We start from the raw sequence: 26,187 nt of genomic DNA on the forward strand, positions 1-26,187 counted from the left end.
CAGTGGCCTAGTTCCTTTTTTTTCTGGACATTCTTTACCTCGTGCTTTTGACGTCAGCCATTCTAGTTGTAAACTACGGATGCGGAGTCACTCGGGATAATATGGGAATGGACCTGTTTCAGATACCTACAGCAGCTGGTGTTTTTCTATTAACAAAACAAGTGACCTAAAACACAAGTCATCCAAAACGTTCTGGCATTGTCTAAGATAGAATTGCTGCCATATTTATAGGGTTCGACATCAAATCAATTACCTGTAACCTTAGTGGATGTGACCTTCAGAAAACGATTCAATAAGAATAGGAATCCTAATACAAACATTATAGTAATTGTTGTGGCATTACATGGGATTGTGAGGGCATCAGTGTAACCCCCGCAGCTGCTGCTTCATCGCACACGTTTCATCATAGATCACATAATAGTAGATGCCTGCCTTTGTTAATCTAATAACAAGGAGTTCGGCCCAGCGGCCCAATCTGGATGTAACCCAAGTCCCCAATGTCCCAGCACAGGCGATTAAATCATTATAAAGTCAGGGATAACAGACCACCGGGATTTAGGGTGAGCTCATTCTACTCAATACTGATACTTCTCTTATAATATTCAACCATTTCTAAGTTATGTGGATTTCCAACGGTGACAACTACTTATGGCAGCACTTACATCCAATTCAACTTTCCACAAACCCTGATGGCAGGTAGACATGAATGGACTGTAAGGGTATGTGCACACACACTAATTACGTCCGTAATTGACGGACGTATTTCGGCCGCAAGTCCCGGACCGAACTCAGTGCAGGGAGCCGGGCTCCTAGCATCATACATATGTACGATGCTAGGAGTCCCTGCCTCTCCGTGGAACTACTGTCCCGTACTGAAAACATGATTACAGTACAGGACAGTTGTCCTGCAGCGAGGCAGGGACTCCTAGCATCGTATATAACTATGATGCTAGGAGCCCGGCTCCCTGCACTATGTTCGGTCCGGTACTTGCGGCCGAAATACGTCCGTAAATTACGGACGTAATTAGTGTGTGTGCACATACCCTAACTCTGCTCAAGAAGACAGATTTAAATGCCATTCAGTATCTGGGGAAAGTTTGGTCAGATGAATACCTTTTAGGGGATGTTCACACGGAGTGTTTTCAGCCGTTTCTCGGGCCGTAAACATTGCGAAAAACGGCTGAAAAATCGGAAGCAGAAGGCCTACAAACATTTGCCCATTGATTTCAATGGGAAAAACGGCATTCTGTTCCCATTGAACTTTGATTAAAAAACTTCTGACAATCAGGAGCTGTTTTCCCTTGAAAACAGCTCTGTATTTTGAGACGTTTTTTATTTTGTGTGTGCACATACCCTGAAGCTTCAAATACCCCAGTTTTCTCCCACTTTGTATGACAACAAAGTCCAGTGCTATCATCGGCCCCAGTAAAGCATTTCTAGGGAAAGCTTAGGGTTATGGGGGAATTTCCAGCCCTCCCCTGAAGTGATAATATAACCCGGGGGGGCTTCTAAAAATAACCATGTGTCCCAAATACTTTCACCTGTTGTTTTGTTTTAGGACGCCATTGATGGCTCAACTCTGCTTTATTCGAGATCTAAATTGGTCTTCTCTAGTCATCTCGATATGATGTAGCTTAGGCTTTATCTAAGATGAGATGGGCACATTTTATTGGCGTGAGGCAACCTCATGCACATGGCATATGATGCTTCGTACAGAGTTATTCTCCACTACAAGCAATACTTCTGTAAAAGAGGATTTGACTTGTTTTTTGTCGGATTCCATGTAAAAAAAAACACCTCTGTATGAAAGGCATAAGAACGTACAGTAGGGCCTCATAAAAGTCTATGGGCGCCATAGTGTAGGTTGTACGGAGCTGTAGTGTATGAGCCCTTAGGTAGCTAACTCTGGCAGTGAACTTAGTGATTTGGCGCTGATCAGACCAGGGTAAGGGTATGTTCACACGGCTTATTTTCAGCCGTTTTTCAGGGCGTAAATGGCTGAAAAAATGGGAGCTGAACTCCTTCAAACATCTGCCCATTGATTTCAATGGGTAAAACGTCATTTCGTTCTGACGGGGGGCTTTTTCTTATGCGTCCATTTGAAAAAACGGCACATAAATAAAAATCCCCGTAAAAAGAAGTGCATGTCACTTCTTGAGATGTTTTTTGAGCCGTTTTTCATTGTGTCAATAGATAAACAGCTCCAAAACCGACCACAAAAAAACGTTTGATGCTTAAAATATGGCTGACAATCAGAGTCAGTTTTCCCTTGAAAACAGCTCCGTCTTTTACAGCCGTTTTTCGTTTTGCGTGTTAACATAGCCTTAAAGGGGCATACATTGCAAAGTTATCTGCAAGAATGAGAATGATTGTTCCCAGTGTTGCAAATATCCATCATGTGTATAGCGGCACAGGTACTTTCCTGCCTGATAATTGATTATACACTAGAATAAGTTCTACACTCATTTTAACTTGTTCCATTGGTTTGAACTGATTGGTTTAGTGATAAAGATAAAGCAAGTAAAATTTATGGTTGATTTGTTGATGATTACTGTTAGGTCTATCTTAGGGTAAGTTCAGACATAGTGTAAATACTGCAGATTTTCCGCAACGGATTTCGTTGCGGAAAGTCCGCAGCATAATACAGTAGCATCAAAGTGGATGAGATTTATACAAAATCTCATCCACAGGCTGCGTAAATGATTAGCGGAAAAAATGCTCAGAAATTGACCTGCTGTGCGTTTTTTTAGTCTGTGGCATATCAATTGTATTTGCATAATCGCTGATTTTTGTTGCGTGTTTTACCCATTGAATTCAATGGGGAAGTACAACCCGCAACAAATAGCAGATGTTGTGTTTTTTGCAACGGAAAAGCAGTGATTCCACGACAAAAAACGCGACCCAGATGAAAAAAAATAAATCTTATACTTACCCAGAATTCTGAGTTTCTTCATCCAGGCCAGCCTCCTCGGATGAGGTTTCATCCCATGTGACCACTGTAGCCAATCACAGGCATGGGATGAAACGTGATCACAGGGCTGCAGAAAGTCAGGACGTCGGAGGGACGCGTTGCCACAGTAAGTATAATTTTTTTTTTCTGTGCAGTTTTCCCCAGCTGACATTCCAGCTAAAGAACTGCACCACAATTTGGTGCGATTTTTCGGCTCGTGTAAGCGCACTTCAGCTGCTTCGTTCTAGCGATTGGTGGAGGTCTCAGTGCTCGGACCCCCACCAATCCAAACTTCTGACATGTCACTATGACATGTCAGAAGTTTGTCAAATGTTTAGCTACACTTTAAAGGTTAATATTAGATAACAATTAACCAATCTGGCTAATTTCAGCATGATTATTGGAGATCTTCATAGGGAATATCCTGTATGCTTATATAATGACCTCTCAGTGGTCAGTCATTAACCATGGCATCTATCCACAATCTACTATCTATGATCTGTTCATTATATATCACGAGTTGGGTTTGAGAACATTAACAAACCCACCTTATCTTCACTTCCATCATCAAACAAGTAGGACATGATGGCCTGGAGGTAAGAGACAGAATGTGAGGCACTGTGCAGAATACAGAGCAGTGACTGGTGCTTAGAGGGTTGAATATACTCACATCGGTGTATTTGTAATCACTGTTTGTGGCTAGAAAAACCTTTCCCACCTCCCGTAAATGATTCAGTAGCAAAGGGATTCTCTCCTGGAAAAATCATTCATTGCAATTACATGATGAAAGAAACAGTAGTATTATTTTTAAATACCCTGTTAGGGAATAATGAGTTAATAAAATTCTTCCATTCAGGACCCTCATCTATCAGTTAGCGCTTCAAAGATTGTCTCCCACTCTGGAGGACCAAAAATGTCCATGCATTTCACTGACAGACTATTAATTTCAATAGGAAGCATGTAATGCCTAATTTCCCCTGTGGTGGTGCTGTAGGCGAATCGTGCACTTGCTGCTGAGTTCCCCCACAATCTAGAGCTGATCACTGGATAGAAACCTATAACTTTAGTAGCTGAAAAAAGTTACATAAGACCAGCTCCTCAGACACTCAAGTGTGGATATTCAACAGGTGGTCCCCCTCAGTGCACAAACTCTGTTAAGTCCCAGTAGCAAACAATAGCAAGTGATAATCCAGGAAAATTCCAGTAATTTATCGAGACAACTTCAAAGCCGAAATAGTTCCAGCAAAATTCATGTTTAAGCTTATACATTTTATGCCATATAGCCTGTGATCTTTTTATGGCCGTTTGTAATTTGTCCCATTATTTATGAGCTACGTATCTCCAACCTGGAGGTGCACTGTATATTGAGTTAAGTTAATAGAAAGAACTTACGTCTTTGATAACATATTTATTGAGATCTTTCAGAGTCTTCTCCTTCAGAACACCCTATGGAAATTTTCAATGGAGAATTTTTTGTGAATGAGACATTAGTCATTATCTCCTAAAAATGGACATAAAAAAGTAGAAATAACGGTAATAATAACAATACATGTAAATACAGTCCAAAGTAAGTGTGCCTACTTTTTTGTTAAGAGTTGGTCATACTGTCTGTAATATTCCCTTTCTGTGGTTGTTCCTCCAGCCCCAGATACGTTGACCCCTACTCTCTATACTAGCCTCGCTAGGGCATCCAAACCATATACAGCGGGCTGTATGTGGCTGTATAAGGATAGTAGACCTCTAGTGATGACGTATTACATTTCACTACATCAGAGCCATGGAGAAATATAAGTAGATGAGAAAATCAGTGCTGGCCAATATTATGTTCCAGTTCATGTGCCATACTGCCAAATACAACTATGGGTACAGAAATGGTCCTGGCATAGACCCAGGCCTTCCACCAAGGTGGTAAAGGATAACAAAGAACGATAATTGAGAACAGTTTATGATAACCTGAGTTTTTTTCTGAATAATAAATATGAGTGGAGCTTGTTTTTTGTCTGTGGGATTTCTGCTGACGTCTTCAGATTACACATAGTGAAGATCTGATGACTCCAATACTACGTGAGGCCCGGTCAGGGACTTGACCCATTGAATATTCCACCAGTGTACAGAAAGGCGTTGAGTAGTGCAAGCTCTTATCTAATCCGTATTGGGTTTCTGCTGACAGTCATGTCAATGAGATAATATGCCATGACCTCCACACCCCTTCCATGATCTCACCAATTCATGCACGTAGTCCATTGCGTCTCTCACGTCTTGAAACATACTTTTGTACGACATAAACAGATTGCCGTGGCGATATCCGACGTCATAGCTAGAAGGAATTCAGATATAGAGTCACTGACATTTTATAACATATATTAACTGTACACTAAATGGGCTGCCCCTGTTTTCAATGGACACTTTACACTCAGGGGTGTAGCTGGTGGTGCTGGCGAGGCATGTGCCCTATGTGCTGGAGTCAATGGGGGGACTACAACAAGCCACTCTTTCTTGGCGTGGGTATTTGATTATAGGGCTAGGGCAGTGAACTTATTCTTTGCCCCACTCTGTCATCCATTGATCTTTATGTTCAGGAAAAAATGAATTAATCGAAGCTTTACACTTGAATCCTATGGAAGTATATATGATCCTGCACCTTTACCCTTTTTTTTAACAAAATAAATGAACCCCCCCCCTAGTATGAATTAGGCATTATATCCAATAGATGACCAGATCTCCTTTCTTGCTAAAGTTTCTGGTTTTCTAAGATTTCAGTTATGTTGGAGGGATAGATGTATCTGAGGTCAATGAGCCTCATTGTATAGTCTGAAATATATTATACTTACTTAACATATCGAGGGCAGTCAGTGAAAAAATCCACCAGACAGGCATATAGGTAGGTGTCTGTGGAAAGAAGCAGGATAGATCATGCTTGCTCTGTCTAGTAGCAGGCATTTTCTAGCAGTAGTAGTTGTATTAGTTGATACTAGAAGTAGTATTTTACATAGTTACATAGTTACATAGTTACATAGTTACATAGTTACATAGTTAGTACGGCTGAAAAAAGACACATGTCCATCAAGTTCAACCAAGGGAAGGGAAAAGGGAAGGAAAAATTTACAAATCTTCATTCAATGCTGCTGAAAAAAAAATCAGCGCAGGTTTGGAGATTCGACAGCATGCCCTACATGCCGAAGATTTCTTCCATGTATTTGACCTATTGCATTGCAAACATAAATTTGTGGCCGAGCGTACAGTCTAGTATAGGTTGTGGTTTTTTTAAGGCATATTAAAAAAAACCCTATGGAGAAAAGCCCCTTAAGAATCGCCAAGTCTTCTGCCACTGACCTCAAAAAAAGGCTATTAAAAATACCACAAACCAAGATGAGGTGTATGCAGACATTCTCAAATTTTATTATAGACTTTCAAGTAACATCTGGCCTCAGTGCTTTAACACAAATAAATGCAGCAAAAAAAACCATGAAAAACTTCACATGTCAGTATTCTGGTCAGTATTTTGGTCAGTATTTTGGTCAGTATTTTGGTCAGTATTCTGGTCAGTATTCTGGTCAGTATTTTGGTCAGTATTTTGGTCAGTATTTTGGTCAGTATTCTGGTCAGTATTTTGGTCAGTATTTTGGTCAGTATTCTGGTCAGTATTTTGGTTAGTATTCTGGTCAGTATTTTGATTAGTATTCTGGTCAGTATTTTGGTCAGTATTTGTAAGCCAAAACCAGGAGTGGGTCCAAAATACGGAAGAGGTGCGAATCTTTCCATTACAATTTTTGTTTGTAGAGGTTCCACTCCTGGATTTGGCTTCCAAATACTAATGCAAAATACTGACTAGAATACTGATGTGTGAAAGAGGCAAATAATGTGGAGAGAATTTATTAAGACTGGCGTTGTATACTGGCTTTTACTCCAAAGAAAGTTGAAGTAAAATGCGCCTAATTTATTAAGGGGCACACAACTCTTAATAAATTAGGCACATCTTTGACTGTCCGTGTGCCATAATTTATGTCAGTTTATGGCTATGGCCCCTTCCACTAAGCTCTGATCGCTTTTTCAGAAAGGCTGCGGAAACAGCACAAAAGTCGAAAATTGCGACTTCTGTGCCGTTTGTAACTTTTCTATACCAAAAAACTGACGTAGACAAGTTAATAAATTTTCCCGTGTGATTATTAGCTGCCTGCAAGTAGTTGGAGTAGCCAGTAGTAGGTGTAGTAGCTAGTAGTAACTACAAGTAATTCATTTTATTTATCCCAGGTAGTAGTTAGTAGTTGTATGAGTAGTAGTTAGTAGTAGCTAGCAGTTATAGGAGTAGTAGTTAGTAGAATCTAGTAGTTGTTGGAGTAGTAGTTAGTAGTTATAGGAATAGTGGTTAGTAGTATCTAGTAGTTGTTGGAATAGTGTTTAGTAGTATCTAGTAGTTGTAGGAGTAGTAGTTAGTAGTAGCTAGTAGTTATTGGAGTAGTAGTTAGTAGTATCTAGTAGCTGTTGGCAAGGATGTAGCTAAAGGCTCATGGGCCCGGTGCAAAGGTTCTTCTTGGCCCCCCAAACTTCTCATGGCTGACAGCCCGCAACTTTCAGCTGCATCGCTGGGTCGCCTAAGTGACCCAATGATGCAGCACTAGCAGCCAGGGGCATCACTAAGATCTTGAAACATCAGGCGAAATAGCCCCAATACATATATCCCCCCCAAAACAATGTGTGTGTATATGTGTATATAGGAGACAGCATATCTATAGCACTACGACCCTATAGCTATGGATAGGATTTGATACAGTGGCTTAGCAGACAGTATCACATATGATTGAATTAGATACAATGGCTCAGCAGACAGTATCACACATGATAGGATTAGATATAAGGCCCAGCAGACAGTATCACACATGATAGGATTAGATATAGGGCCCAGCAGACCGTATCACACATTATAGGATTAGATACAGTGGCTCAGCAGACAGTATCACACATGTTAGGATTAGATACAGTGGCTTAGCAGAGAGTATCACACATTATAGGATTAGATATAGGGCCCAGCTCGCTGACATTGCAGCTTCAGCGCTGGACCTAGGAAAGGTAAGTATAAGAATTGTTTTTCTTTTTTATGTGCTACTAATTATTTTTGTGTGTGTGTGTTTTTTACAAGTTCGGTTGTTGGACTACGTTGGATTAGAGGACTACTTCCATAACATCGTTTTTTTTTTATTCTCAATAAAATGGATAACGAGGGTTTGTGGGATTTTTATTTCAATAAAATATTTTTTCTATGTTCTTGTATTTTTCTAAACTTTATTACTACCACCTTACTAAGGGCTGCTGGCTGATTAACAACGCCCATTACTAAGGTGAGGCTTAAAGAGGCTCTGTCACCAGATTTTGCAGCCCCTATCTGCTATTGCAGCAGATCGGCGCTGCAATGTAGATTACAGTAACGTTTTTATTTTTAAAAAACGAGCATTTTTGGCCAAGTTATGACCATTTTTGTAGTTATGCAAATGAGGCTTGCAAAAGTCCAAGTGGGTGTGTTTAAAAGTAAAAGTCCAAGTGGGCGTGTATTATGTGCGTACATCGGGGCGTTTTTAATACTTTTACTAGCTGGGCGCTCTGACGAGAAGTATCATCCACTTCTCTTCAGAACGCCCAGCTTCTGACAGTGCAGATCTGTGACGTCACTCACAGGTCCTGCATCGTGTCGGACACATCGGCACCAGAGGCTTCAGTTGATTCTGCAGCAGCATCGGCGTTTGCAGGTAAGTCGATGCAGCTACTTACCTGCAAACGCCGATGCTGCTGCAGAATCATCTGTAGCCTCTGGTGCCGATGTGTCCTCGCTCGTCTGACACGATGCAGGACCTGGGGAAGTGACGTCACAGCGTGATCTCTCGAGAACACGGCTGTGTCTGCACTGCCAGAAGCTGGGCGTTCTGAAGAGAAGTGGATGATACTTCTCATCAGAACGGCCAGCTAGTAAAAGTATTAAAAACGCCCCGATGTACGCACATAATACACGCCCACTTGGACTTTTACTTTTAAACACACCCACTTGGACTTTTGCAAGCCTCATTTGCATAAATACGAAAATGGTCATAACTTGGCCAAAAATGCTCGTTTTTTAAAAATAAAAACGTTACTGTAATCTACATTGCAGCGCCTATCTGCTGCAATAGCAGATAGGGGTTGCAAAATCTGGTGACAGAGCCTCTTTAATGTTAGACATAAGGAGGCTAACACTAACCCCCATTATTACCTCAGTACCCACCGCCACCAGGGGTATCGGGAAGAGCCGGGTACGATCCAGTACCCAACCATCTGTAGTGATGGAGGAGCACTGGCGCGGCCGCAGGCTGGTATTATTAGGCTGGGAAAGCTCAAAAACAGTGGCCTTTCCCACCCTGGTAATGCTGTCTGCTGCTGCTATGTTGTATTTTCCTGGTTATAAAAATTGGGGAACCCCACATCGTTCTTTCCAAATATATATATATTTTTTAAATGACGTGGCGTCCCCCCCATTTTTCATAACTAGCCAGATACAACACAGCAGCAGCCTAGCATTTCCAGGGTGGGAAGGGCCACTGTTTTTGGATTTTCCCAGCCTAATAATACCAGCCTGCCCATGTCACTGCAGATGGTCGGGTACTGGATCATGGCCGTCTCTTCCCGACACCCCTGGTGGCGGTGGGTAGCAGGGTAATAATGGGGATTAGTGTTAGCCTCTGCACCATCTAGCACTAAGCCCCGCCTTAGTAATGGATGCTGTCAATCAGCCAGCAGCTATTAATAAGGCGGTAGTAATAAGGTTTAATAAAAATACAAAAGACATAGAAAAAATAGGTTTATTGAAATAAAAAACCACCACACAACCCTCATTAACCATTTTATTGATAATAAAAAAAAGCCGTCATCGAAGTAGTCCTCGAATCCGACGTATTCCAACTACCTAACCTGTAATTAAACACAAAAAAAAATATTAGTAAGGGCCTGTTCACCTCACAGCTGCCCTTCTGTTGAGGTGTTCTGTCTGAGGTTTCCGTCGGGTAACCCCTCAACGGAAAGGCAAACTGAAACCTCAGCTTCCATTTCCCTCACCATTGATCTCAATGGTGACGGAAACATTGCTAAAGGTTTCCGTTTGTCACCGTTGTGACAGGGTTCCATTGTTTTGACAGAATCAATAGCACAGTCGACTTTGGGCTTTGGTACCCGGTCGCAATTGCGACCTCTGCGACCCGTATAGTTACGCCACTGGCTGTTTGAATAGTAGTTAGTAGTATCTAGTAGTTGCTAGAGTAGTAGATAGTAGTATCTTGTATTTATTGGAGTAGTAGTAAGTAGTAGCTAGTAGTTGTTGCAGTAGAAGTTAATAGTATCTACTAGTTGTTGGAGTTGTGGTTAGTAGTATCTAGTAGTTGTAGGAGTAGTAGTTAGTAGTATCTAGTAGTTGTAGGAGTAGTAGTTAGTAGTATCTAGTAGTTATTGGAGTAGTAGTTAGTAGTATCTAGTAGTTATTGGAGTAGTAGTTAGTAGTAGCAGCTAGTAGTTGTTGGAGTAGTAGTTAGTAGTAGCTAGTAATTGTAGGAGAGTAGCTAGTAGTAGCTAGTAGTTATTGGAGTAGTTAGTAGTATCTAGTAGTTGTTGGAATAGTAGTTAGCAGTATCTAGGAGTAGTAGTTAGTAGTATCTAGTAGTTATTGGAATAGTAGTTAGCAGTATCTAGGAGTTGTTTGGAGTAGTAGATAGTAGTATCTAGTAGTGGTTGGAGTAGTGGTTAGTAGTATCTAGTAGTTGTAGGAGTAGTAGCTAGTAGTTATTGGAGTAGTAGTTAGTAATATCTAGTAGTTGTTGGAGTAGTTAGTAGTATCTAGTAGTTGTAGGAGTAGTAGTTAGCAGTATCTAGTAGTTGTTTGGAGTAGTAGATAGTAGTATCTAGTATTTATTGGAGTAGTAGTTAGTAGTATCTAGTAGTTGTTGGAGTAGTGGTTAGTAGTATCTAGTAGTTGTAGGAGTAGTAGCTAGTAGTTATTGGAGTAGTAGTTAGTAATATCTAGTAGTTGTTGGAGTAGTTAGTAGTATCTAGTAGTTGTAGGAGTAGTAGTTAGCAGTATCTAGTAGTTGTTTGGAGTAGTAGATAGTAGTATCTAGTATTTATTGGAGTAGTAGTTAGTAGTAGCTAGTAGTTGTTGGAGTAGTAGTTAGTAGTATCTAGTAGTTGTTGGAGTAGTGGTTAGTAGTATCTAGTAGTTGTAGGAGTAGTAGCTAGTAGTTATTGGAGTAGTAGTTAGTAGTATCTAGTAGTTGTAGTAGTTAGTAGTTATTGGAGTAGTAGTTACTAGTATCTAGTAGTTGTAGTAGTTAGTAGTTATTGGAGTAGTAGTTAGTAGTATCTAGTAGTTGTTGGAGTAGTGGTTAGTAGTATCTAGTAGTTGTAGGAGTAGTAGCTAGTAGTTATTGGAGTAGTAGTTAGTAGTATCTAGTAGTTGTAGTAGTTATTGGAGTAGTAGTTAGTAGTATCTAGTAGTTGTAGGAGTAGTAGTTAGTAGTTATTGGAGTAGTAGTTAGTAGTATCTAGTAGTTGTTGGAGTAGTAGTTAGTAGTTATTGGAGTAGTAGTTAGTAGTATCTAGTAGTTGTAGGAGTAGTAGTTAGTAGTTATTGGAGTAGTAGTTAGTAGTATCTAGTAGTTGTTGGAGTAGTAGATAGCATTACTAATAATACTCGGTTCTCCTAATAACCTTTCGGCAGTACCCTTGACTCACCTGACAAGTTGAACAGTGTGTTGAGGATATAATACCTCTTGGTGTCATCTCTCTGGATAAATTTATTGGGGTATTTACTCCAGATCTCTACCCTGAGTAATAGAAATGGAGGGATCAGAACATTTTTCCTCGATACTTTAGAATTGTAGTAGGGTCGGACACAGGCAGCAGGAGGCCCCATGCAGGAACAATAAATGGACATCTTTCTTTCCAATAACTCAGCATAGATAACCCTTTGTGTCTCTCTAAAAATCGATCAGTAACTGTGAGCCTAACAAACAATTTAAACCAGAGGAGTGAGGACCTTGCTCATAAGAGTTTACAATCTATGAGGAAAAAGGGGTTACACAAAATGTAAAAAGGGCTAGTTAAGTACAATGGGCCGGCCATCTATTATAAACATAGTGTAGTACATATAAAGCTACATGACCCGGTCACCAGCCAGTATCTGTGTACGACAGACATGAAGTGCATGAGGGTGGCAAGGAGTGTGGGGGGATACTGCTGAATGAGAGGGACAAGTTCTCATGACTAATGTAATAGGGGGACACAGGAAAGGAGTCCGATTAGGGAATATTATAGTTCTGTCTAAACAGATGTGTTTTCAGGGCACGTTTAAAACTGTGGATATTGGGAATTAATCTGATCCAGAGGACTAGTGCAGCACGAGAAAAATCTTGGAGACGGGAGGGGGAGGTTCGGATTATGGAGAATGTTAATCTTAGATCGTTGGCAGAACGTAGAGCGTGAGTAGGGTGGTAGACAGAGATGAGGGAGGAGATGTGAGAAGGTGCAGCACTGTGGAGAGCTTTGTGTGTGGGAGTAATACGTTTACATTTTATTCTGTAGGGGATGGGCATTCAGTGCAGTGACTGGCAAAAGGGTGGCGGCATTGCTGAGGCAGTCCAGTGCAGAGTGGCACAGGGTAGAGGCGTTGGTGTAGCGGTTGGTCATAAAGATGAGCCTGGCTGCTGCATTCAGGATAGATTGGAGAGGGGAGAGTTTATTGAGGGGCAGAGCGATTATTAATGAGTTACAGTAGTGAAGACGAGAGTGAATCAGAGCAACAATGAGAGTTTTGGATGTTTCCACAGTAAGAAAAGGGCGGACTCTCGAGATGTTTTTGAGGTGAAGATAACATGAGTGAGAGAGTGATTGACTGTGAGGAGTAAAGGAAAGATCTGAGTCAAACATAACACCAATATAGCAGGCGTGCTGCCTAGGAGTTATGGGTACCCCAAAGCAAAGATTAAATTGGACACCCATTATAGTGCTCGGTTTTGCTGCCTGGTGTTTGTTTCCCCACCACAATCTTTCACCTACCCTTGGGCCCATTCTCCATCCCTCTGTTTGCTAGAAATGTAGTTCTTATGGAGAGATGAGTCCTGAACAGGTTATCACCACCCAGTAGCAAAGGGGATGGGCAAACCGGGGCTGAGCCCTCTCCCTCCAGGTGCCCCATAGCAGCTGCATAGTCTGTCTCTTTGGTACTTATGCCCTTGCTAGGTAGATTTGCTATCCAGGACTCTAGGAAAGCTTGGGGACAACTCTTGTAGGAAGCCGCATTGCTTGTCACTGAGCTGTCAAGAACGCGGTGCATTTGTAACAACTGAAGAACTTCTATTCACCAGTGATATTCTGGTTTAGAGCAGATGCTCATTAAGCTTAGCACTAATTGAGAAGTCATTTGGGATAAATAAGATTGTGGAATGAAATAGCGACACTGAGAAACAGACGTTCAGAGGACAAAGAGGAGACTGAAAGGAATTCTGGCCACTGGACAATGGATTTATGTATAGAAATATGAAACCCACAGGGATCTTCTGTAAAAATTTAGCACCATGACACCACCCCACAAACATGTCGCTCTGGATCCAAACCCTATTTTCGTCCTGTAAATGAGCCCGAGCAAGCGGCGGGCGCAATCACACCAGCCAATCACTGGCCTCTGTTCACTCACCCATTCAAGAAGCGGAAACCATGAGTGCAGACCAGCACGTTGCCATTAGAGTCAACTTTCAGCAAGTTTCCATAGAGGCTGTCAAATACCAGACCCCTGCCAAAGACATAAGGCATAATTATTCATTAAAATGTATATATACAGATGTAGCAGAGCAGAGATGTTGGGCATTTGGCACAACTTGTCATGCTATGTTATCTGTTTTATATAGGTCTACCAGCACACAAAAGAAAAAATACTATGACAAATTCAGCTCTACTACATCTGATACCATGCAATCTGATAACTTAGAAAAATATTATTGCAACCACTGATATTGATACACAGAGGAATATAATGCTTTATCATCACTGTGTATTGTCATGTGTGTGCGGCAGGATAACCTTATCAGTGTTAAACAGATGATGTAAATGTACTGCAGAAATGAGCGTGTGATGTCATCATACAAGGCAGTAAACAATATTTTGGGTTCATGCTTTTGACAGCAATACTACAATGTTCCTGCGTATATCAAGAGTTTTATTAATGAAAGAAACATTTTTTTATGGATCGCAAGCACATACTGAACCACCTGCAGGTGTGATGAGGTACTACAGGAACAAGGGGAACATTGGTCATTATAGGGATTGTCCCAGAACACTCATTATCAGTCAATTAGACAAACCACATTTCAGGGATCAGATACCATGAAACCCACTTGTTCTGCGGATCTGTGGGGGTCCCAGAGACTTCTTCTGAACACACTTTTATGGCCTATCAATTCAAAATGGAACAATGTCCTGTCTTAGGTTAACCACTGTGGCGATTTACTAAAGCAGTTATATGTTATAGTGCAGTGCAGTGCTTTCCAACAGCCCTCAAAGGACCCCAACAGGCCATGTCTTAAGGATTTCCTAATTCAGTATGTTTTCTTTAGGATGGAAACACACATCGAGATTTTGTTGCAGAATTTGATGCAGTTTTTTTGAGCCAAAGGAAGAAGTATAAGGAAGAAGTATAAGGCCCTGTTCACACTGAGTTTTTTGCAGGCAGAAAATTCTGCCTGAAAAAATCAGCTCCGGTATTTTTTAAGTGGTTTTGCACCACAGGCCTTGCTTGACGCGTTTTTTGCCGTGTATATTGAGGCGTTTGTTTTACGTCTTTCTTCATCAGGCAAAGGAAAAAAACATTATTTATGCCAGAAACTTGCGTGAATTATGCCACAAGTCTACACCTACTCAATCAGGTGTCGATTTGCATTACTGACGCAAAGATGTGCCAAATATATTAGGTGGTATGTACCTATTCAGATATTTGGGACATTTACCACCAATGTAAATTAGTTTAAGACTGGCGTTTGACATGCCAGTCTTAATATATTCCCCCCAATGTGTGTTTCCAGCCTCATGGGAAATTTTTAACCCCTACCCGCACCAGGACGTAACTGTCCGTTGTTGCGGGAGGTTACTTCCCGCACGAGGACGTATAGTTACTGAGTTTTTCCCGGTGCACACTGTCGGCGACAGTGTGCACCGAGAACTGGGAGGTCAGCTGTCGCCGACAGCTGACACTCCCCTCTTGCCGGCCAGCGGTCCTTTGCCGCTGATTTCGGCGAATTAAACCCTTAAATTCGAAGATCGGGTGCAATCGCCGAATTTTAGGGGTTTCTAGCATATCGGCAGACCCCCGTCCGAAATCGCGGGGTCTGCCGATACTTAGTATGGCAAATGGAAGCAAAACAATGGCTTCAGGGTCTGCCATGGACGGAAGCCCATCAGGACCAATCTTCGGCTGGTCCTGATAGGCTTCCTGTCAGAGTGACAGAAAGTCACTGTGCCGTTCCCGATGCACACTGTCGGCAACAGTGTGCATCGGGAACTTGGAGATCAGCTGTCCCCGACAGCTGACACTCTCCAGTGTTGCCGATCAGCGGCTCATCGCCGCTGATTTCGGCAATTAACCCGTTACATGCGGGGCTCGATTGCGATCTCCGCATGTAGCGGGTTTGTAGCGCATCAGCAGCCCCCATGCAATCGTGGGGGCTTCTGATGCTTGTGATGGCACCCGGGGGCCAGACAACGGCCCCCAGGTCTGCCATGTATGTCAGCCTATGAGGATCAGCCTCTGCTGATCCTCGTAGACCAAGGCTGGGTTCACACGACCTATTTTCAGGCGTAAACGAGGCGTATTATGTCTCGTTTTACGTCTGAAAATAGGGCTACAATACGTCGGCAAACATCTGCCCATTCATTTGAATGGGTTTGCCGACGTACTGTGCAGACGACCTGTAATTTACGCGTCGTCGTTTGACAGCTGTCAAACGACGATGCGTAAATTGACTGCCTCGGCAAAGAAGTGCAGGGCACTTCTTTGCTACGTAATTTGAGCCGTTCTTCATTGAACTCAATGAAACACAGCTCAAGATTTACGAGCGTAACAGACGCCTCGCAAAATACGAGGAGGAGCATTTACGGCTGAAATGAGGCAGCTGTCTTCTTCTGAAAACAGTCTGTCATTTCAGCCGTAAAAGCCAGCTAGCGTGTGAACATACCGCAACTGTCAGAGTGACAGTGATGTCACACTGACAGTTGGAATACATTACACTACCTAGGTAGTGTAATGTATTCTAGCAGCGATCAGAGCTGCAGGTCAAAAAATGAAAGTGTTAAAAGTAAAAAAAAAGTTAATAAACAAAAATATAAAGTGTAAAAAGTAAAAAAAAAGTTAATAAAAATGTTTTATAAAAGTGTAAAAATAAAAGGTTTTGTTTTCCTATAATAAGTCATTTATTATAAGGAAAAAATGAAAATGTTAAAAAAAAAGTACACATATTTAGTATCGCTGCGTTCGTAACGGCCCAAACTATGAAACTATAATGTTAATTTTTCTGCACGGTGAACGCAGCAAACAAAATAAACGGAAAACTGTCAGCATCGCTATTTTTTGGTCACCACCCCTCCCAAGATATAGAAAAAAAAGTGATCAAAAAGTCGCATTTACCCCAAAATGGTACCAATAAAAACTACAACCCGTCCCGCAAAAAACAAGACCTCCCACAGCTTTTTTGACGAAAAAATAAAAAAGTTACGGCTCAGAATGGCGTGTCCCAGAAAATAAATTATTTTATAGAAACTTAATTTTATTGTGCAAATCGTAAAAAAAGCTATACACATATGGTATCAGCGTAATCGTACCGACCGGCAGAATAAATTAAAACGTAATTTATTGCGCACGGTGAACGCTGTAATAAATAAAGAATTTAAAGCGCCAAAATTGCTGTTTTTTGGTCACCTTAGCTCTAAAAAAGATCCTGAGGGGCCAAAATGCTCACTATACCCCTAGAAAAATTCCTTGAGGGGTGTAGATTCCAAAATAGGGTGACTTTTAGGGGGTTTCCACTGTTTTGGTCCCTCCAGGGCGTTGCAAACCTGACATGGCACTGAAAACCAATCCAGCAAAATCTGCGCTTCAAAATCCAAAAGGCGCCCCTTCCCTCTTGAGCCCTGCTGTGGGTCCAAACATCAGTTTAAGACCACATATGGGGTATTGCCGTAATCGGGAACAATTGCTTTACAAATGTTGGGCGGCTTTTTCTCCTTTATTCCTTGTAAAAATGAAAAAATTCTATGTTTCCACAGAAAAATAGGTGATTTTCTTCTTCACAGACTAATTCCACTAAATTCTGCAAAAAAACTGTGGGGTCAAAATGCTAACTATACCCCTAGAAAAATGCCTTGAGGGGTGTAGTTTCCAAAATGGGGTCACTTTTTGGGGATTTCGACTGTTTAGGTACCACAAGACCTCCTTAAACCAGACATGGTGCCTAAAATATATTCCTAAAAAAAGGAGGCCCCAAAATCCCCTAGCTGCTCCTTTGCTTCTGAGGCCTGTGCTTCAGTCCATTACCACACTATGGCCACATCTTGGATATTTCTAAAATCTGCAGAATCTGGGCAATAAATATTGAGTTGCGTTTCTTTGGTAAAACCTTCTGTGTTACAGATTTTTTTTTATTACAAATGAATTTCGGCAAAAAAAATGAAATTTGTAAATTTCACCTCTACTTTGCCTTAATTCCTGTGAAACGCCTAAAGGGTTAAAACACTTTCTGAATGTGGTTTTGAATACCTTGAGGGGTACAGTTTTCAAAATGGGGTGATTTATGGGGACTTTCTAATATATAAGGCCCTCAAAGCCACTTCAGAACTGAACTGGTCCCTGAAAAAATAGCCTTTTGAAATTTTATTGAAAATATGAGAAATTGCTGCTAAAGTTCTAAGCCTTGTAACGTCCTAGAAAAATAAAAGTACGTGAAAAAAATGATGCAAACATAAAGTAGACATATGGGGGATGTCAACTAGTAACTATTTTGTGTGGTATTACTATCTGTTTCACAAGCAAATACATTTAAATTTATAAAAATGCTAATTTTTGCAAATTTTTGCTAAATTTTGACGTTTTTCACAAATAAATATTGAATTTATCGACCAAATTTTTTCACTAACATAAAGTACAATATGTCACGAGAAAACAATCTCAGAATCGCTTGGATAGGTAAAAGCATTCCGGAGTTATTACCACATAAAGTGACACAATCGGCTGTGTCCTGAAGGCCAAAACAGGCTGTGACCTGAAGGGGTTAAGACATGGCTTGTTGGGGTTTCTTGAGGACAGATTGGTAAACACTAGTTAAGATTTTAGAATATCTATTTTTTACAATGTAGTTGAAAACTGCACAGTTTTAAGGGCATACTGCAATTTTTCTGTTCCGCATTCGTATGAATATATGTCGTAGCATAACGTAGCATATAAGTCGTAGAAAAGCGTTTCTCTCATAAAATAATTCTTGTTATAGAGACATGCCATGTTGATGACGTGTAGATCAATTCCTTCAATAACTGAAATTGGGTACTTAGCTGTGGTAGGATTTAATGGGGCTGGGGTAACGACTAGAGGCTTATATACATGATTGTGTTACAGTCCTATACAACCTCCGAGCAGTAGTGTGGACCTATAGAAGTCTATGGGGTCCTACTGTACCTCTGTGAATATGATTCCATTTGGCGACGTACAGAGTTCTGCATGAATTCGATAAGATTGTGTCATCATCCTGCATTGGATCCCAGAGACATTCTCCCCTAGATGCTTTATCTCCATAATACTGAAGACACAGTCCCTGTCATTTGTGTTCCAGGAGAGTGCGCCTGCCTTGCGCTTTTAGGACACGTCCAGTGTGGACAAGCCATTATTTTAGGTTATTTATATATTTTTAGAAATCCCTCTAAATTGAGTAGGGAATGTGTGTAAAAAGTGCCACGTGCAGGAGGCTGTACAGTGGCACATGGAGTTCCTATGGCCTTGTACTATGAGGTGCCATTGGATAGTGCTCAGTACGGCACTGTATTAAAGGGTTATTCTCCCCTTGAAGCAATGCTTCAAAAAATAGTTATGTAACACGTCATCTGATGAAACATGACACAATTTTTATTTTTATGATTTCATATGAAAATCGGCAGAAGCTTTAGGGGCTAAAGAGGTAGCAGTTGGACCCGGCCCTGGTGTTTTAGGGTCCCAAAGGCCTCTTTGGCACATAAGAAGACACCAGTATTATAAATGGCACATGGTAGGTGGGGGCCCTGGTACAGACTTTGAATTAGGGCCCAGAAGCTTCAGGTTACGCCTCTGATTCCATATAGATCTGAATGTAAAAAGCTCTGAAATTGGAGACATACGGAGATACAGTAGAGACCCCACAGAAGTTGCACGGAGAAGTAATATGGCCATGTGCATGAGGCCTAAACAATCAGAAGAATAGACACAAACCTTGTCGGGAAGTTTGGATCATATTTATACTGAAGAATTTCATGGGGATATCCAATGGAGACCAGCCTGTCCAGCAGAAGCTCAAAGCCAAGGTCCTCATAGTCTGGGGAACGATACACTGAGGGGAAAAAAATCCGAATATAGTAAATCTAAGAAAATAATATAGAATATAATACATATCTATGGAGTCTGCGGCACAGGAGCCGGGGATCTGAAAATCCTCATTGTCCTGCATGTGTATTGGTATCTGATCCCCCCAGAGGTAGAGATGCAGAGAGGGAGTTACTATCCATGTGACCAAGAATTTGTAGACTGGAGAGCCCTACTGTCAATTTTTTAATTAGCATTTTACATTTAGAAGTGTTTACACTTACTTGCCAATGTATAATCCATATCAAATCCAAAACATTTTATTTTTTCCAAGGCCAGACTCCGATTGACAAAAATCCTGCAGTGAAATAAGAAGTTAACATGTAAAATACAAACACATACAATGCTTTTCAACTGTGACCTTAGATATGTATCATTTGAGAGTTGTCTTAAAGTGAAAGTCAACACCAGTTTGTGTTTTTTAATCTAAATACATTCAAAATTCTTTGCAAATTCATTTCCTTTAGTATCTTCTCAAATCTACAAAAAAAAAAACATGATGGCTACCTGCAGCCACCACTAGAGGGAGTATAGGACATTACTACATCAATGGTAATATAATATGAAGTGAGCCCCTAAGCTCCCCCTAGTGGTGACTGCAGCTAGCCAGAACGTTCTATGTCTATGCTGGGGATTTGGAGCTCTGTTTTAGAAAAACGGAGCTCTGCTTGCCATAAAGATATATATTAAGAAATTGATCAGCAGAGACTTTTTCACCTAAAAAAAACTACATGATGATAAAAGCTAGAGATTCACTTTATTGTGGTGTTTCACATTTCTAGCCGCTTTAATTTGCTGGAGAATTGTATCATGAGTGATTCCCAAATAAGCGTTTGTAACTCGAACAAGTGGAAGTGATTCAAGGAATGGAGGCGATCAATACGAAGTAATCAAATTCCTCCGCCATTAGAAGACTACTGGTACCGTATTCCGTATACAATATTCTGTGAATGGGGCAGCAAAAGGGAAATGGCCATCAGCAGATTGTGAAAGCCCCTGTGCGTTACAGAAGATAAGACACGAACATGTATTTTGCCGATGCTGTAAGAGAGCAGACATGGAGAATTTGACTTCCCTGCCGCTACTCTCCTCAATCGCTTCCACTTGTAGATAAAATGTAACCAAGATTTTCTTCTAAAGCCGTTGCGTAATAAGTGGCTCCAAAGTAAAGTTGACCAATCAAGCACCTCTGGTGAATGGCCAAAATGCTCTGTGCAGCCCCTTGGTCTGATGAAATTACTTTTAGCAATAGAGATGAACTTCAAACGTCATCTGAAATTAAGACTAGGGATTTTGACATGCAAACCCGATACATACTGAGGTATTAGGCAATTTGTCCATTACTGTCCTGATAGAGGAGTGCATATAGCAAACCTTTAGGGTATGTTCACACAGGTTGGATTTTCTCTGTAAAACTCAGCAGAAAATCTGACTCAGATACTGCGGCAATTTCCGACTGAACGTTTACACCAAATCGTGTTTAATTTTGTGCAGATTTTCAGACAGATTTGCCACAGCGGAGAAGAAGAGGAAAGAAGAGGGGATTTTTTTTTTTAAAAAAGCCCATTTCCCGCCTCCCCTACAATCGCTGCTCCCCCTGTCTGATCTGTGTTGAGCCAGTCTCTTGGGATGATGTTGCGTCCAATGTCACCGCTACAGCCAATCACATGGGATAAAATTTTATCCCAGAAGGCCGGAAGCACTGAGACCAGACAGAGGAGCAGCGATGGTAACGGTAGGGGAGGCGAGGAATGGGCTGTTTTGTTTTTTTTTTATTTGAAAGGGGACTTTTTTTTATTCTCCTTCTTGGATTTCCAGCTCTTCCGCAGCAAAATCGCAACGGTTGTTGTTGGTTGTGAATTTATACTTCCCCATTGAACTCAATGAGGAATAAATCTGTAATAGGCACGCAACCATTCCGCAGCATAAATTGACTTGCTGCGGATTTAAAAAATTGAACCACAGGTCGATTGCTGCATGAAATTTTTTCGCAGTGTGTGGATGAGATTTGTTAAAGAAGTTTTCCCACTAATCACATTTATCAACTATCCACAGCATTGACGATAAACATATGATCGCTGGGGGCCCATACTCTGGGATCCCCACCAATCACTAGAATAATGGTCCCGACCCCCATTCCTCCTTATTACACATTTGGTTTTGCATTCGCCAGGAGTCTGTGGCGATCAGCTGATCACCGGGCCAGATTCATTTGAAAAGGGGGTTGACATGGTAAAACAACCACTTTAAGCTGGACCATAGACAAAATATAGTTGTTGGCCAAGCAGCAATGTTTCCATATTCCCCTTCAACCAAACAGGTTTTTTATTTCTATGTAGGATGGGAGATAAGTTGCTACCAGACGCCTCTGATAGTCATCACTGGGGAAACAAAGGATCGGACAGGTAAAAATCCTTGGATGCTTCTTTCTCCTAAAGGGAACTGTCGGGGAATTGTCATGCTGAGACCACAAATATGAGTTTGTCCACTAGAATTTTTTTTATGTCCAATGTTGACCTAATAGGGATGAGGGGGTCACCTTTTAGAGACCACCCCTCTATTAGCTACTACCAAGCACCTCATCCAGCGAGCTCACGGCACTGGAAGACTAGAGATCTCACATTGAAATCAATGGACTTGATGGTTATCCATTAATTTCAGTTTAAGGCAACAATGACCATACAACTGTTCGATATTAGTTAAGGTGGCCAAAAACACAAGGATCAGACAAACATTTCAATATTGCAACATTTATCTATATGCATACAAAGAAATTTTGCCACAATCTAACAAAATGATCATTCCAGTTTTATATTTTCATTGCCAAAAATGGGAAATTCTTGCAGTGATAACAAAAAGTAACCAAAAAATCAAGAATTTAGCAGCAACGAATGGAACAGATTTCTTTTCATCTGAATTTTTTGTCACACATGACACGCCGATTATTCCTGTCACGGTCAGATTGGTTGAATTATTATCATGATCATAAAAAACATGCAGCAATGGCTAAGCTCACAAGAACTAGCAAAGTGAACTGTGTTTAAAGGCTACCTGAAACATACACTGCCCCCCCTCATGCATATCCGAGGTCAGCAATGAACCCCCGCCCCCCAATTCGGCAACATTGTTGGGGCTTCATAGCATTTCATAGGCCTCACAAAGCTACAACAGTCAGGAGTGTGGAAACCAAAATGTGCCCAATACAAGAGCCAATTTCAGAACTCGAGTGGTGCACAGTCCGGTTGGGCCCCTTCATATTTCAGGCCCCGTTTCGCACATACATTCAACAGGTCATATGGCTAACTAAAGCTATTGAGTATACAGACAATAGACTTATATGCGTCATAGAACTAAATTATGATTTTCAGCATAAATGTTGGTTTGACGTGAATGTTTCTATATCAAGACATTATAGTATAGACAAGTCTTGGTGGCTATTTAAACTTCAGTAATAAGGAACACGTTGCCCGCCCTGCCAGTCACCTGTGGTGGTAATCTCTCTTCAGTGTCCGAAAATCCATAATGCTGGTGTCAGTGGAGCCCAGACGATGGTCATGGAGCTGGCGCCCATCGGTACCCATATTATGCTCCTTACTGATGCTGCCCATGGCTACACTGTTCTCTGTGCCAGCTGTATGCTCAGTGCTGCTCTCAATGCCATGTCACTACAGCTCAAAACAGGTCCAAGGGTCTATCTTTATGCTGCAGATTATGTTATCAGAAGTGGACAGCCGCTGCTTCATCCCTCCCTCCTACTCCTGTTCTAGCAGCCCCCTCCTCTCTCCAATCCCTCCTGTTCCCATTTCTCTAAGTCTTAGTCAGTCTTCCCCTGCCCTGTCACATACACACCACTTGTCCATCTATCTATGTTCTTCACATTTCATCTATCTCGCCGTCTCACATGGTCCTCCATATTTGTTGCACATCTCCTCCCTCTCTGCTTTTTTTTTAATAATAAAGCAAAATACCTAATTTCACGTGTGTGGATATTTTACCGACCCTCCCTGTGTCTGCGCCTCTCAAATCAAGAGTTATTTCTTATACCTCATTCTTCAATTCAGCCATTTATCTCTGAACTTCAGTCGCTGCATGTCACACAGTGCCAGAGGGCGGGGAAAAAATTATTTTGTGTACCTAATGGTAATCTGGCACTGTCACTTATCATGGCAAACACATATGGGGGAACTCTGGCTGACACTAGGTACAGTATTGTTGCCATTTGTGAAGACTGTGGGACTGTCACTGTTATTGGAGCACTGTGGCTAATACATAATGGGGCAATATAGAAGCACTAAAAAAGGCTCAGGTGAGAAATCTGCCTCAGCGTCTATGGAGTTCTATTAACACTTTTATTTCAGAATGTAGAAGGGTATATATTTTTTCTTCCTGTACGGCATCCTCCTCCAAAGTGGCAGGTCTCAATCACCATCACAACTAAACAGAACGACTAGATTAAACAGGTTTTCCGGGCACTGGGAGGTTTTCATACTGAAAGGTCCACAGAATAGGTCATCAGTATATGATCGGTGGACCGCATGTACATGCCAGAAGCAGATGGTTCCGGTCACAGTACAGCGGCCGTGCTGCAGCTCTGCTGCTATTTACGTGAATAGAAGCAGAGTGGCAGTACTGCAGCACGGCTACTATACAATGTACGGGGCCATCTGCTTCCGACACCGACCTCTGTATAACATCCAGTGCTCAGAGGCAGCCGGAACAGCTGATCGGTGCCGGGTCCGACTGTCGGACCCCCACTGATCTTATACTGATTACCTACCCTGTGGATAGGTCATCAGTATGAAAAACTGCCCCGTGCCTGGACAACCCCTAAATTGCAATAACATAGCACCATCCACTTCATGCGTCTTTGATGACATTTTGTTTGGGAGGCTAATTATTTTGTGTCATTTTGTACAGTCCTATAGAGAAGCCTATGGGAAAAATGCCAGAAAAAAACCCCACACCCAGAGCATGCCACGTTTTGAAAAAAATGCCACTGACCCCAAAAATGCTACTAAAACGCCACAAAGCAAAACCTTGGGCATGTAGGGTTTCTTATATTTTACCTTAGACTTTAAAGTAATATCTAGCTGCAGCATTTTCGAGTCTGAAAAACGCACAAAAAAAACCTGTAAAATATGCCACCGAAAACAAGAGTAAGCACTGTGTGTATATTCAGCCTACCAGACATATCCTACGCATTGTGTAGGAATACAATGTGAATTAGAATTTTGGCTCCATGAACAACACATTTTTGACCTACATTGTACGTATGTGCAGGAAACTGTTTTCTGATGTTTCCATTAAACATAGGAAGTCTCGGATGCCTTAACAGTGGCATCCTTCACCATAGACTTTAATAGTATATTTTAAACATATACGTCATGAACTCTCATGACCCTGTTTGTGACGTATACACTAAACGGATACCATTATAGTCTATGAGTGACGGATGGGTTAAACAGATGCCTCACAGTGCCACCCTATACTCATAGACTATAATGGTATCCGTATCTCATAGATTATTATGGTATCTGTTTAACGTATACGTCATGGAAGGTTATTGGAAAGCCCATGATAATACATTAATTGTATACCTGTGATGGACGTATTCCCATTTGCTGCCATGTTAAAAATGTATAATGTGCAGTATACATTTATTTTTCTGAATCTCCATCCTTCAAAAAAAGGTCCACCCTTTTGGCCTCCGTTGGGCTAATGGAGTCCTATGGACACGTTTAGTGTGTACGTTGGGATTTTCCTGACGTACATGCCAAATGTATGGCCAATACGTGATGTGCATGGGGCCTTACTTACTAAAGAGCATTTCCAACTAAAATAAAACACATTAAAACATCCCTAGTAAATATCCTTGTGTCGTCTTCTTGACAGATTCTTGAATTACTGTGATTTATTGTTCCCTACTGTATCACTACATAATTGGACAGGTTTGATATTTAGGGTATTAGGAAAAATTTGTGACAACCCCGGTAAGTGCAGCTTTGTAATTTACAGGGCTAAATTAAATCTGCCCAGGTATACTTCACTTTATATAGACCCAAACTGAAAGAGCACTGGATGTGTTAGGCCCCATGCACACGACCGTAAAACCGCGGACCGTACCATGGTCCGCGTTTTTACGGACCCATTCGGTTCTATTGGTTGCGGACACCTTTCCTTAGGGCTATGGATGGGTGTCCGTGCCGTAGAACCGTTCCGGGAATTATGGAGCATGTCCTATTTTTCGTATTTTACGGGCCGTGCTCCTATACTTTATATGGGAGCATGGCCCTAAAACGCGGGTGGCCGTCAACGGCCGGCCGTGCCCGCAATTGTGGGCTGTGATTACGGGCACAGTCGTGTGCATGGAGCCTTATAAACATGTAATATAATCTATTGTAGCGTTTATTACCTGAGCCCAAGTCATGACAACTGAGGAACCAGTGTTTCTTTCTTTTTTTTATATACTTCATAATTTTCTGTTTTCAAAAGATAAAGGAAATACTGGAATAAAAAATGCAAAAGAAAGCAGAAAGAAACATTTTTGTGATGACGTACCCAAATTGAAGAGAACCTGCATTGT

General features: G+C 41.3%; 1 protein-coding gene across 7 annotated transcripts in view; it reads right to left on the reverse strand.

The window, feature by feature from the left end:
* Window positions 1–26,187, reverse strand: part of LOC142749968 (cytosolic purine 5'-nucleotidase-like) — a 63,090-nt gene that overhangs the window by 16,114 nt on the left and 20,789 nt on the right. For 3 of the 7 annotated variants that reach the window (XM_075858611.1, XM_075858613.1, XM_075858610.1), the window contains 10 exons: window positions 26,017–26,108; window positions 19,829–19,902; window positions 19,455–19,572; window positions 13,653–13,748; window positions 11,693–11,784; window positions 5,782–5,839; window positions 5,174–5,267; window positions 4,343–4,396; window positions 3,621–3,704; window positions 3,499–3,540 (listed from right to left, as the gene is read on the reverse strand). In XM_075858611.1, coding sequence (XP_075714726.1) covers window positions 3,499–3,540; window positions 3,621–3,704; window positions 4,343–4,396; window positions 5,174–5,267; window positions 5,782–5,839; window positions 11,693–11,784; window positions 13,653–13,748; window positions 19,455–19,572; window positions 19,829–19,847 — 657 coding nt within the window. In that variant the 5' untranslated portion in view covers window positions 19,848–19,902; window positions 26,017–26,108. Of the gene's footprint in view, window positions 1–3,498; window positions 3,541–3,620; window positions 3,705–4,342; window positions 4,397–5,173; window positions 5,268–5,781; window positions 5,840–11,692; window positions 11,785–13,652; window positions 13,749–19,454; window positions 19,573–19,828; window positions 19,903–23,087; window positions 23,339–26,016; window positions 26,109–26,187 lie in introns of those variants that run through there. The other 4 variants (XM_075858615.1, XM_075858612.1, XM_075858614.1 and 1 more) reach the window with 3 other exon arrangements.

Source organism: Rhinoderma darwinii, chromosome 3 (genome assembly GCF_050947455.1).
Source record: "Rhinoderma darwinii isolate aRhiDar2 chromosome 3, aRhiDar2.hap1, whole genome shotgun sequence".
NCBI classification, from domain to species: Eukaryota; Metazoa; Chordata; class Amphibia; order Anura; family Rhinodermatidae; genus Rhinoderma; species Rhinoderma darwinii.